Source organism: Acinonyx jubatus, chromosome C2 (genome assembly GCF_027475565.1).
Source record: "Acinonyx jubatus isolate Ajub_Pintada_27869175 chromosome C2, VMU_Ajub_asm_v1.0, whole genome shotgun sequence".
In the NCBI taxonomy this organism is placed as follows: Eukaryota; Metazoa; Chordata; class Mammalia; order Carnivora; family Felidae; genus Acinonyx; species Acinonyx jubatus.
In genome coordinates, this window is record NC_069384.1 from 57796056 (window position 1) to 57810388 (window position 14333).

The following is a 14333-nucleotide window of genomic DNA, read 5'->3' on the forward strand; positions in this document are numbered from 1 at the left end:
TAGGGCACTTTGGATCCATCAAATGGGGGGCATTTAATATAGTCTTGGGGAATCAGGAAACCTTCCTGAAGGAATTAATGACTCAACTAAGATCTGGTCATTTGATTAGTTCCTACCAATCCTAAAATTCTGTGATACCAGTAATTCTGTGGTATTTTACAGCCCAAACAACTAAATAATTCAAGCTCCTGAATTCTTATTTTTTACCAACACATTCACTGCTTAGACCTGATTTAGGAAAACAGTTATATCTCTTTGGTTGGATAGTGAGGCAGCTTAAACTTTGAATGGGAGCTCTGTAATCTATTATTCAAGTGACATGGGGTAAATTGTTTATAATCTCTTAGTGCCTCTTCGTTTCTCATCTGCAAAATGAAGATAATAGCACTTACTTCACAGGACTCTTAGAACATTAAATTGGTAGTACATGTAACATGTTTAAAACTATGCTTGGCACAGCACTTAATAAATAGAAGCTCTCTATTCAAAGAATTCTTTCTTAGGCAATGACACAGGCAGTTAGCACAGGACCTGTTTAAATCCCCAACTCTTTATCTCCTTAGACTTGTTTTCTTGCCACAGGACACACCAACACACAGGCTACTGGTAGGAACGACCAGCAAATGGCAAAGTAAATGCCAAGGCAGCCCAGCAAAGAAGCAAGTACTGAATATAAGTGTAATTAACAGGAAGCTCTCTGGGGATTGGAACACCATTCCACTTATCTTGCTATTCCCCACAGTACTTGGCATACACCTTTGCACATATGAGTATTTCATATTTATCTACTTCATGTGTGACTAAAAAATTGTATATTCTAAAATTTGCCTTTGTTGTCCACTATGAGTCTGTTCAACAGTTTGACCCCCTTCTCCCACTGTTGGCCTCCTGGTTTTGGGTCATCATAGGCATATATTGCTTCTGCCTTCCTGGAGGATTTAAAGAGGAAAAATCCAGGCATTGGGTTGAATTGCTCAATGTTCCTTTTTTTTATATTAACCTTGCCTGAACAATGCAGCAATAATGCTTTTCAGCATGTTATATTCATTCTTTTATGAACTTCCACTGTACATCTGTCTTCTTTAAGTGTTCATCATACTCGATACTCTATATGGAAAATCCAAAAGGTTCTACCAAAAACCTGCTAGAACTGATCCATGATTTCAGCAAAGTTACAGGATATAAAATCAATGCACTGAAATTGGTTGCATTCCTATACACCAATAATTAAGCAACAGAAAGAGATATCAAGGAATCGATCCCATTTCCAATTGCACCAAAACCCATAAAACAGCTAGGAATAAATCTAACCAAAGAAATGAAACATCTGTACACTGAAAACTATAGAAAGCTTATGAAAGAAATTGAAGAAGACACACACACACACACACACACACAAAATGGAAAAATATTCCATGCTCCTGGATAGGAAGAACAAATATTGTTAAAATGTCAATACTACCCAAAGCGATCTACATATTCAATGCAATACCTATCAAAATAACATCAGCGCTCTTCACAGAGTGAGAACAAACAATCCTAAAATTTGTATGGAACCAGAAAAGACCCCAAATGGCCAAAGCAATATTGAAAAAGAAAACTAAAGTAGGAGGTATCACAATCCCGGACTTTGAGTTGTATTACAAAGGTGTAATCATCAAGACAGTATGGTACTGGCACAAAGACAGATACTCAGATCAATGGAACAGAATAGAGAACCCAGAAATGGACCCACAAATGTATAGCCAATTAATCTTTGACAAAGCAGGGAAGAATATCCAATGGAATAAAGACAGTCTCTTCAGCAAGTGGTGCTGGGAAAACTGGACAGTGACATGCAGAAAAATGAACCTCAACCACTTTCCTACACCATACACAAAAATAAACTCAAAATGGATGAAAGACCTCAAGGTAAGACAGAAAGCCATCAAAATCCTCAAGGAGAAAGCAGGCAAAAACCTCTTTAACCTTGGCCGCAGCAACTTCTTACTCAACACATCTCTGGAGGCAAGGGGAAAAAAAAAAGCAAAAATGAACTACTGGGACCTCATCAAAATAAAAAGCTTCTGCACAGCGAAGGAAACAATCAGCAACACTAAAGGCAACCGATGGAATGGGAGAAGATATTGGCAAATGACATATATGATAAAGGGTTAGTATCCAAAATCTATAACGAATTTATCAAACTCAACACCCCAAAAACAAATAATCCAGTGAAGAAATGGGCAAAAGACATGAATAGACACTTCTCCAAAGAAGACATCCAGATGGCCAACCAACACATGAAAAAATGCTCAACATCACTCATCATCAAGGAAATACAAATCAAAACCACAATGAGATACCACCTCATATCTGTTAGAATGGCTAACATTAACAACTCAGGCAACAACAGATGTTGGCAAGGATGTGGAGAAAGAGGATCTCTTTTGCAATGCTGGTGGGAATGCAAACTGGTGCAGCCACTCTGGAAAACAGTATAGAGGTTCCTCAAAAAACTAAAAATAGAACTACCCTACGACCCAGCAATTGCACCACTAGGTATTTATCCAAAGGATACAGGAGTGCTGTTTCAAAGGGGCACATGCACCCCCATGCTTATAGCAGCACTATGAATGGATAAAGAAGATGTGGTATATATATATACAATGGAGTATTAATCGGCAATCACAAAGAATGAAATCTTGCCATTTGCAACTATGTGGATGGAACTAGAGGGTATTATACTACCTCTAGTGAAATCAGTCAGTCAGAGAAAGACAAATATCATATGACTTCACTCGTATGAGGACTTTAAGAGACAAAACAGATGAACATAAGGGAAGGTAAGCAAAAAGAATATAAAAACAGGGAGGGGGACAAAACAGAAGAGACTCTTAAATATGGAGAACAAACTGAGGGTTACTGGAGGGGCTGTGGGAGGGGGGATGGGCTAAATGGGTAAGGGGCATTAAGGAATCTATTCCTGAAATCATTGTTGCACTATATGCTAACTAACTTGGATGTAAATTAAAAAAAGCAAATTAAATTAAAAAAAACCTGAATAGGTGCCGTCTTAGCTCAGCAGGCAGCGCGTCAGTCTGATAAAAAAAAAGCTGAATAAAGAATATCACTTTTACAAATAAAAAAATAAAAATAAAGAGGGTAGATCTCATGTTAAGGGTTCTTATGAAAAAGGAGGGTCGGGGGAGGACATAAGGAAATTTGGGATGTGTTGGATATGCCTATTACCTTGACTGTGGTAATGGCATCATGGGTGTTTGCATATGGGGAAACTCATCAAATTGTATTCACTAAATATGCGCAGTGCTTTGTATATCAATTATACACCAATAAAGCTGTTTTTAAAAAACTAAAAAAAAAAGTGTTCATCATATTGTTTTAAAGTGATCACATTTGCCCAGCCCTCTTCCCCAGTCCCCTAACACCACTGAGGTCCCATAAGCATTTGAACGGCCTCGAGCTGGTGGGGCGGGGAATGGAGGCTCTTGTACTTATACTCATTAATCAAGAAAACAAAATTTTAAGTAAGATATATTTTATCTTCCTACCTTGACAATATAATGTTATAATTATTTGTATGGCTAGGCTTGAAATGGAATCTCTTATACTCTTCAACATCTGTACTTGAACTGCAATGAGACTGCTGCAATGAGACTCTAGTCCGGCTGATTCTCCTCCAACACACAGCTTTATCCCTCTCTGTGCCACAGGCCAGTACATGTGAGTGGACACCATGCTGGCACTTCTCTTGGCTCTCAGGGTGTGCACACCAAAGGCCCAGTTTGCTTGTGAGATAATGGCCCAGAGGAAAAGTCCCAAGAGGGCCTTACAAATGAGCTGAGGACCATCTGAGCAGATTATTGGGGTCCTTAGCACCAGGGGTGTGGTCTAGAATAAGAAGGTATGTCCGAGCTTTGGGTGGCCATCATGTACCTGCATGACAGTTTAACTCGTCCCTTTGCCTGCTCAAATATCTTGCGTCCTTCCAAGGAGATCTGAGGCTATTCTTAATGTGCTGACTTTAAGGAACTTGCTGTGTACTACAGAGGCTTACAGCAAAAGTAACTATTACAAGAACATGCTGAGGATTAAGAGAGAACATATAGGGGCACCTGGATGGCTCAGTCAGTTGAGCATCCGACTCTTGGTTTCAGCTCAGGTCTTGATCTTAGGGTCATGAGTTCAAGCCCTGCATTGGGCTCCACAGTAAGGCATGGAGCCTACTTTAAAAACAAAAATTAAAATTAAAAAAAGAGAGAATACTCATTAAAAGATGTGCCTGGAGGAATTAAGGAAGTCTTTGACCTTACTGAGGCATTCAAGTAGTCTACAAGAGTCTTTTACCACAGCTCAGCTTTGGAGGCAAAAGGAGAAAGGGAAGAGAATCTCAGTCAGAAGAAGCGCCTTGTTCAAATTTACAGAAGTGTGAAAAAGTAGAGCAAGTTGGGAAATTAAAAGTGGGTCATTTGGCCTGATTTGGGGGTGTAGAGCAGTCAGTGGCTTTCACACATAATATGGGATGATCCCAAAGTCTCAGAAAGAGCGAGAAAACTCATTTGCCCGATTCCCTAAATGCAGTGGCTGAGGATGGCAGCGTTCTCTTGCCAATATACTTACTCTCCCTTCTTTTCACCGAAGCTTCCCACTGCACCCACCAGCACCTGGGCCGCACTCTGGGACAGAGTCTCATTCGTGTACTGTCTCTGGTAGCTTGCCTAAAAGAAACGTGCAGTCCAATTGTTATGTAGCATGGTTAATGATAACAAATTAGTATTCCCTTTATGGAAAAACAGTCTGTGAGAAAAAAAGTCAAAATCCCTAAATAATCTAGTATCATTATAAAAAGAATGTTTCTGTAAAGTCCAGATCTTGAGATCAGTGTAGGAGGTCTGTCTGTGCTTTGGGTGGAATCAAACTGGTTCTATGGGAAACTAGGTTCCTGCTAGATGTGAACTAGACTTTCAAGAATAAGTGGAGTTCTGGGGCCCAATAAATGTGCGAGTATATCCCTATCTTAAAAGCTTATAATGCATCTTAGAAATTTAAAGGCTCTGAGAAATCCTGTAGTAGAGGATCCTGGTTTATATCTTTAATTTTTCCAAATTTTTTGACAACAGAACTCTTGTTTTCTCCAATCTATTATAAGTATTAAGTGAATTGCCACTGTGTACAGAAAATATTCATTTGTTTATTCAGTCTGTATACTGAGAGACCACTTTGCTTCAGGCACTACTTTTGATGCTGAAGAAACCATTGTCCGACACTGCCCTGGCCTCAGAGTGCTGACACTGTTAAAAATCTCTGTATAAACCAACTTTCTAAATTGGAATGCATGATGTAACTAAAGACTTCTGCTTTCATAGAACATGTCCTGTCTGTACAGGATATGGATATTAAAATGCATTTTTGTTCTTGGGGGATGCCAGAAAGGGATAGAACTAATTTAAAGAATGAGGGAACAAAAGGTTGTTTGTCCATGATACAGGAATTCAACAGTCTACTTAAGCTTCATTAAAATATTTATAAAATAATGTGAGATAAACATATTTTCAGTATCCTCAAAAGTAAACACCATAGTATGTAGAAAACTAAGGACTCTGAAAGTAATATGGAACTCATGAAAGCTTAGCAACACAAATGACAACGCAGTTAAGATACTAGAAATATGTTAATTCTTAAGTGATCATTCACACCAAAATGTAAGAAGAATTTAGAGAATGGTTGATTCCTTAAAATAACCACCATTTATTGATCTCCCTACCATACTATTACATGAACTGACATGTTTTATGCAGAATTATTTAATTCTTGCAGGAAACTTATGGGGAAGATATTTTAATCTGTATTTCATAGATGAGAAAGCTGAGGCTCAGAGAATTAAGTCATTTTCCCAAGATCATATTAGAAACCCAGTTCTCTCTAAATTTAAAACCTGTCTCCTCTTCCCCCCATTATGGTTGGGGGATGTTGCCTCTTCTATACCACTGTCTCACCATGCTGTGCTTCCTCTTCTAATGTACAATAGTAGAGAAGATATTGTCCCAGTGAACAATAACTGACTGAGGAGCGCCTGGGTGGCCCAGTCAGTTACGTGTCCAGCTCTTGATTTTGGTTCAGGTCATGATATCACAGTTCGTGGGATGGAGACCAATGTCGAGCCCATAGCCTGCTTGGGATTCTCTCCTCTCCCCCTCCCCCACCCCGGTCTCTCTCTGCCCCCCCCTCAAAATAAATAAATAAAATCTTAAAACAAAACAAAACAAAAAAACAGTAAATGGCTGAGATTTATTTTTTTTTAATGTCTATTTATTTATAATAGAGAGAGAGAGTGCAAGTGGGAGCAGGAGAGAGAGAGAATTCCAAGCAGGCGTTGTGCTGTCAGCACAGTGGCTGAGATTTAAATAAAAACTATCAAAGCTTTAAAAACTGTAATAGACCAATGAATATTATGGTTGGAGCAGTGAGCATTAGAATTGACATTGTAGAAACCAAATCAACTAACCAAGGTAAGCGTGAAAATATGTCTAGAACAAAGAAGGGCTAAAAAGATGTGAGGCGAGATAAAGAGCTGGAGAACAGAGCAGAAAGATCCAACTTACTTTAAAAAATAAGGATTTCCTGGGGTACCTGGGTGGCTCAGTAGGCTGAGCGTCTGACTCTTGATTTTGTTTCAGGTTGTGATCCCATGGTTCTTAGAATTGAGACCTGCATTGAGCTCTGCACTGCTAGCATAGAGCCTCTCTCTTCCTCTCTCTCACAGTCTCTGCCCCCCTCACTTGTGCTTCCATGCTCTTTCTCAAAAATAAACAACAAAAACAAACAAACAAAAGTATTTCCTGATTCAGACCCAACACGTAGCACAAAAATCAACAAAGATATAATGGTAGAAAACAAACATTTAGGGAAAGAAACCAAAAAGATTCATGATCGATATGTTGCAGAAAATGTAGAATATCATATATGGAAAGAATCTAAGAGTTCCTGTAGTTAGCATTTTCCTATTTTATGAATGGAGAGAATAAAGACTGAAAAAGAATAAATCCTAAGACATACATCATATTATTAATGAAAAGCAAGATCCAAAATGGAATGTCCTATATTGATTTTGAGAGATCTTGAACACATATTTTCCTGAAAGAAATTAAAAATCTGGAAGTGACTCAAAGACATGATGTCATAAAATCTGCTGGTGGAGCAAAGCAACATATGGGCATAAGTTCATCCTTAATGGCACTGCCTCAATTGCTTAATGAAATTTATTCAGGTCCTTGGAAAAGCTGCCTTTGAGATTCAACCTGTCTGCCAGGACTACTGCTGAAGAGAGAACAATTATACCCTACAAACCTTCCATTTCCCAAGTTAGATTGAACATATAGAATGCTTGGAATCCTGTATGGCTAGAATAGATGAGACATGCACGACAGTTCCATATGCAATGAGGAAGGCCCAACATGAACAATAGTAAATAAGCTATTAGCAATTTCCCACAGAGTCTGCTCTGTGGCTGTGTCACAGAATTTCTCTAATTTTTATTCAAGATTTGATCTGGAAGCTACTACTCTCTATTTGCAGTTATTAGCAGACTTGGTGGTATCTTTCACGAAAACCTGGCGTGGAACTGGAGGTGGATGGTGTCATCGAAATGACCGCATAACACATGTGAAGGTTGAATTCAACTGTAATTCCTGCCATTGGGATCTGTGAGATTCCCAAATCCTCTTAATAAAACACCTTTTACTTAGGCCAATTTGGATGGATCCATTTTTCTTTTCTCTCTTTTGGCAATCAAGCAGATTCCTAAGACAATGCCAAACTTCCCTTTGCCTTTATAACAATCTATTCAGTTCAGCAGGTAAGCAAAATCTAGATGTCTTTAGCAAGGGAGAAAGCTTTCAGTATAATTTTAGGCCAAAATATAATTTTATTTTTTTTTATTTTAGAGGGAGATAGAGCTCAAGTGGGAGAGAGAGGCAGAGGGGGAGAGAGGCAGAGAGAGAGAGAGAGAGAGAGAGAGAGGGAGAGAGAGAATCCCAAGCACGCCCCATGCTGTCAGTGCAGAGCCTGATGCAGGGCTCAATCTCAGGACCCTAGGATCAAGACCAGAGTCAAAATCAAGAGTTGGACACTCAGCCAACTCAGCCACCCAGAAGCCCCCACAAATATCATTTTAAAAGTGTATAATCAAGTACTAACTATTTGTGCTGACAAGAGACGCCTGTTGGCCAACTCCATTGCTTCAATGTTAAGGGTCTCATCTATTTCCTTGTTACAGGCTAGACATTTCACCTTTTGATGTCCTGTTGTTTCTCCTTGGCTCAACTAAGTAGAAAGAAATAACAAAAAAGTAATACATGAATATTAATATATTGTTTAGCATAACCCTCAAGCAATTCACATAACAATTTGGTTTGAAAATTATAGAAAATCTGCTAGATACAGAAAAAATGTTCAGATGAGTTTTGTCATCATTTCACAGTTATCTAGAAGGTAAAATAATTTCCAGTTTTTGGGAAAAGGAGTTATATCATATTTTTACCTTTACATGGCATTATTGAGAGTTTGTAAAGCTACCATGTATATAATCCCACTTTAAGCCAATGGTTCTGAAAGTGTGGTCCCCCAGCAGCCTCAGAATCACCTGAAAATTGTTAGAAATGCAAATTCACGTCTGGGGGAACAGGGCAGAAATCTGTGATTTTACAAACCCATCCCATGATTCTTGCTGCAGTTAGAGTTTGACAATCACTGCTTTAACCTTATTGATTAAGGTAGAATAGAAAATGAACTTGGCCTTGAGAGATGGGAGTTATGGATAATTTCATTTTACATATGAGAAAAGCTGAAGCTTAGAGAAAATAAAACATTTGCTCAAGATCACAAAGCTATTTATTAAAGTGACAAAGCTAGGATACGAACCCAGATTTTCTGAGTCCAAGGCCAGTGCTCTATCTGTTATACTGTTATAGTCCCCCTTGTCTGCACTGTAAAGAGGAGAAAGCAGTTGTTTGGTCACCTGCTATCTGAAACAGATAAGGTATCAGAGTGGGGGCCTCAACGTTGACTCTGAAGTAGAATCAGCTGGGTAAATGGAATAAAAATACATATTCTTAGGACCCTCTTCAGGCCACTTGCATCAGAATTTCTGGGGGAGGGGCTGGGAAATAAAGCCATATTTTAATAAACTTTCTAGAAGATTCTGATGCAGCCAGGTTAGCAAAAGGCCACAATCAGAAATTGGGAGCTATTATAGAAAGTAATTGAATTTGATTTGGTACTTGTCTTATCCGGAAATTCCTGGCAGTATTCCTATAGATGGGGGGCTTGGTTCTGGATCCCCACCTAGAGCGTCAAGTACTGGCTAGTGGATATGAAATGGATTTTGAGGAATCCTACTTTATAGAAACCAATTATTTTATGGCTATACTCCTAGAATTTGGCTCCTCATATTGTATGATGCAGAAAAACACTGCAAAAACTGCATCATACAATATGCATTAAAACATTGCATTGAGAACTGGACATGACATAGGAGATAGCAAAACAGCAGTAACATTGAGAAGATTCCAGAACAACTTTTATTATTTCTTCTTATGGCAACCATTACTGATTGGTGAGTTACATATGCTTCAACCACAGATATTCTAAAGCATATCTCAGAAGCAGGAGGTGACATCTCACTCACACCTAAACTTATGACACTGGCTTTGAATTCTGTTTTATATCAAAAAATAATATTAATCATAAGTTAGGGGCTAGCAAGTGCTTGGCAAATACAGTAGTGTAAATAAATGCTGAACAAAGGCACCTGTCCACCGTCAATCTAGCAAAAAACTAGCCATTTTCTAAGACTCACTCTCCTCTTTTTATGGTAACTTTTAAAGGGAGCTCCAATTCATCACTCCTTCTTTTGAATTTTACACCACTTATTTTCTACCCACTCAAAGAGGTTGTCACTTCTATGCTGCCCCACAATGATCACAAAATTCCCTAAGATCCCCTTCTTACTATTATGACAGTGAGCCTCCAGTACAACTTCTGTATTACAAGTATTAAAAATTGTGAATTAATATTTACAACATTTATACTTAAGATAATTAGTTATATCTGCTTTGAAAGAATCAACAAAAGATACTATTTGCTTACAGCATATGGGTTTTGAAGGACAATTGCTTTCTCAACCATATTCCAATCTGCATTAGCAAGATCTTTGTCAAATTTGAGTGCAGAAGCTGCAGATTTGGTTAGCTCTTGAAAGTGTTGAAATGTACAATAAAGAGATTTATATTTTGTTGATGTGACGTCATGAAGACCTTTGATACAAAGAACATGTTTTATCAATAATAAAGATGCCACCATTTTGAATATGGATTATAAGTTTCCCTTTGTATTTTTGATTTAAGTTAAAGACTCAGCATATATTGTTTAATAATGGGAACACTGACAATTTTAAGCTTTTCTACTTTCATACTCCTCAAAAACACTGAGGTACATAATGGTAACAGTAATAGTTAATAATTATCGAGTGCTTAACATATGCTGAAAAACACATCTCAGCACCTTGAATGTATTGTCTCTGATTACCTTACCCACCTTTTAAGGTAAGTCCCTTTTCCCAGTTTGATAGATGAGGAGACAGAAGAAAAGAGGTGAGATGATTAATTTTATGTGTCAACTTGACTGGGTTACAAGATAACCAGATATTTGGTGTGTCTGTGAAGGTGTTTCTGGATAAGAATAATATTTAACTTGGTAGACTTGAGCAAAGCCGATTGACCTCTTCAATGCAGGCAGGCCTCATCAAAACCATTGGAGGCCTGAACAGAATAAAAGAAAATTCATTCTCTCTGCCTCATAGTCTTTGAGTTGGGACTCAGTCCTTTCCTGCCTTCACAATTTGGACAGGAACTTACACTATTGGTTTTCCTGGTTCTTAGACCTTTGGACTGTAGATCTTGGGGCTTCTCAGCTTCCATAATCATGTGAGCCAACTTCTTATTGTAAATCTCTTTATAAATATATGATATATACATATAATATCATATACAGAATAGATGACATATACATATATATGTGAGATATAGGAGATATATATCTACACATTCATATATCTGTACTTCTGACATATACATCCTGACATATACATCTCATATATATGTACATATGTACAAATATACAGAATATATGTAAATATACATATATGCAAGAGATACACATGTAGGAGGTATTGATATAGATATATACATATATATACAGAGTATATATACATATACACATCTACCCTACTAAATATAATATTGTATATATTTATATGATAAGTGTTTGATATGTATTTGTCTCCAGACCTCATTAAGGTTTGAAAGACTCTCAATATTAAGCACAAATTCCTTTTTATGAGCCATAGACGTTTCCTTGGAAAGCAATGATGTTCTGTAAGCAAATGTTCACTGCTCTTAGTGCAAGTAAACATACTCCACAATAAGAATTTTAAGTTTATTTAGCTACTAAGTAGAACATATGATGCTCTTTGCAAAACTTTCCCTCTTTAATCTTTTCTTCCCAATTTACTATGTTAAGGCTCAGAGAATTTAAAAAAGTAAAGAGAAAAGATTTTGTTACAAATACAAGGAAGGAATGCAGATTGGGTAATGAAATACCATTCATAAAGATGGACTCTCAGATTGATTAAAAATGCCATTAGAGGGGCACCTGGGTGGCTCAGTCGGTTAAGCCTTGGCTTAGGTCATGATCTCACAGTTTCATGAGTTGGAGTCCTGTGTCCGGCTCTGTGCTGATAGCACAGAACCTTCTTGGGATTCTCTCTCTCCCTCTCTGTCTGCCCGTCCCTCACTCATTCTCTCTGTCTCTCTCTGTCTCTCTGTCTCTCTGTCTCTCTCCCTCTCCCTCTCCCTCTCTTCCTTCCTCTCTCTCTCTTAAATTAAAAAATGAATTGCCATTAGAGTGAAAACGCTGTGTGCAAAGGGAAGGGTGATAGAGCAGTTGAGAATATAATGGATTAAAACATCAGGGCCATTTTTTTTTTCTAGGTTTTCAACTGCCACATGAATTTTTAACTCTCTAGATCTCGGCTTTTCAATTGTTAAAAAGTAGGGGATGAAAACGGACATATTGCATAATGCAGTTGCTTCCTAAAATTGCTATTTCTGCTTTAATGCTCTTCATCCCACAATCAGTTATCCACAGAAGTAGAGTTAACCATATAATTACACTTACTTGCTTAAAACCAGCCAAGAAATTCCTTTTGCTGACAGTGTGGAACCTGCTTGGGATTCGCTCCCCCTCCCTCTCCCTCCCCTCCTTTCTCTCTCCCTCTCTCTCTCTCTCTCTTTCTGACTTCCCTTCCCCTACTTGAACTCTCTTTCAAAACAAATAAACATTTTTAAAAATGTTATTAGAAAATGTTTCTCTTCACTCAGAATAGTAATTAGTAGGGCTTACCTAGTTTACTAACTGCCATTGGCAAAATAAATCTATTGACAATCAAGGTAACTAAGCAAACTGACACTCCATGAAATAATACCTAGAGTAGAAAGAAAAATACAAAGTAAGTAATCATGACAATTTCATGCATTATATTCTATATTTGCTAATGTAAGTTAAACCAGGCTGTATTAAGTCAATAAATGCTCATAGTAGAGAAGAATATGAATGTCAGGCATGATGAAAGTACTCTGGGTATTCTCTATCTCCCTGCATAGATTTTATTCATGCTTTTGGAACCAAATCAATACTCAGGACACATGATCTGACAAGTAAACAAATACTTATGGAGACATTGGGAACATAAAAAGCTTGTCCTTAAATTTCACTGCTGCACTTCTTGGGCCTTGGGAATATGCTTGTACTTTATCGGTTCTTATTCACTACACACGCCACCATGGGCATAACCATGAAGTTCTGTGTTCAACACTACCAGGCACCTCTGTATCAAATAATTCTCCTCTGGGGTAAGAGAAGAGCTCGGGGGTCTTGCTATGTTTGCTTACCTCATGTTTTGCCTCTCTGCCATCCCTTCATTGTCAGGAGGGAGGGGCAATTAATACCTCTGGTGCCACTTGATTTTTTTTCTCTGCTTATACTCCCAGTTGCAACAATACTTTTCAATCTAAGACTGCACACTTCTGTTGACTTACATAACTCTAATTTCCAGAACTTATGTCATACCCCCAGCCTTTCCTTTTTTTGTGGCTACAGATGGAGGTTAGCGACAGAGTGTGAAACCACACCAGAGACTCTCCAGGTGGCATATTAGAATCATGGGGAAACTTTAAAATACTGGTGCCCAAGATGCTCCCACTGAATATTCTGATTTATACGAGGGTGGAGCCCACACATTAGTAATTAGAAAAACTGAGGTATAATGTACATACATTGAAATGTACTTGTTTACCATTTGATAAATTTTGACATTGTATACACCCACATAACCCTCAATCCTATCAAGATGTAAAATATCTCTAGTTCTCCTTGCCAATCAATCCCCTACACCACAGGAGGTCTGATTTCTACTTCTATAGATAAGAACTACCAATTCTAAAACCTTCATGTAAATTGAACATTATGTTTCTCATTGTAGTTTTAATTTGCACTTCCCTAAAGAAGTGATGTTGAGCATTTTTAATGTGCTTAGTGGTAGATATATCTTTCTCTGTGAAGTATCTGTTTATCTCTTTTGCCTGTTTTAAAAAATTAGGCTGTTTTTTGTTTATTATAAAATTGCAGAAAATTTGAAAACTGTATTCGATCGCTTCATATATTTTAACCAGTTTTATAGTTGTTTACTATAGGAAATAAGTCTGATATCCACTATTCATCATGGCCGTGGCCAGAATTCCACATGCACTGATAATTTTCTAAAAGTTCCTGAAGCACTCTAAAGTGCGTCCAAAATTGAGGATCACTAAGTTTGTTAATTTAATAGTAATAAAAGTTAACTTCTATATAGTAAGCATAGAGCACGATATATCAGGCTTATTTAATCCTCACAACAGTTCTGTGAAGTGAATACCAATATTGTCCAATTGCACAGATGGGAAACTTAGGCACTGTCACTTAGCCAAGGTCAATAAACTTGTGAGTAGTAGACACAAGATTAAGTTATTTTTAACCTTTACTCTAGTGCTGCTTTGTGAGTATTAAAAAGTATTAAAAGGTTAGCTATAGGGTTCAGCCAAATTAAATGAAGTGTTACTTTCTTTTCAACTAGTTACTACTCTAGTAAGGGCATCCCACTAAATGATTTTATTTAAGGTTTTATCTCAAAGCATTATATTTAAGGTTTCAAAGCATTTTATTTAGGCATTTTATTTAAG

The 14333-nt window shown here is 37.6% G+C and overlaps 1 protein-coding gene across 4 annotated transcripts in view; it reads right to left on the bottom strand.

Moving 5' to 3' along the window:
* SLC9C1 (solute carrier family 9 member C1) overlaps positions 1 to 14333 on the bottom strand; it is a 107364-nt gene that overhangs the window by 47270 nt on the left and 45761 nt on the right. For 3 of the 4 annotated variants that reach the window (XM_053220846.1, XM_015069191.3, XM_027077723.2), the window contains 4 exons: positions 12460 to 12541; positions 10147 to 10313; positions 8197 to 8322; positions 4621 to 4718 (listed from right to left, as the gene is read on the bottom strand). In XM_053220846.1, coding sequence (XP_053076821.1) covers positions 4621 to 4718; positions 8197 to 8322; positions 10147 to 10313; positions 12460 to 12541 — 473 coding nt within the window. The remainder of the gene's footprint in view (positions 1 to 4620; positions 4719 to 8196; positions 8323 to 10146; positions 10314 to 12459; positions 12542 to 14333) is intronic. The other variant, XM_053220847.1, reaches the window with a different exon arrangement.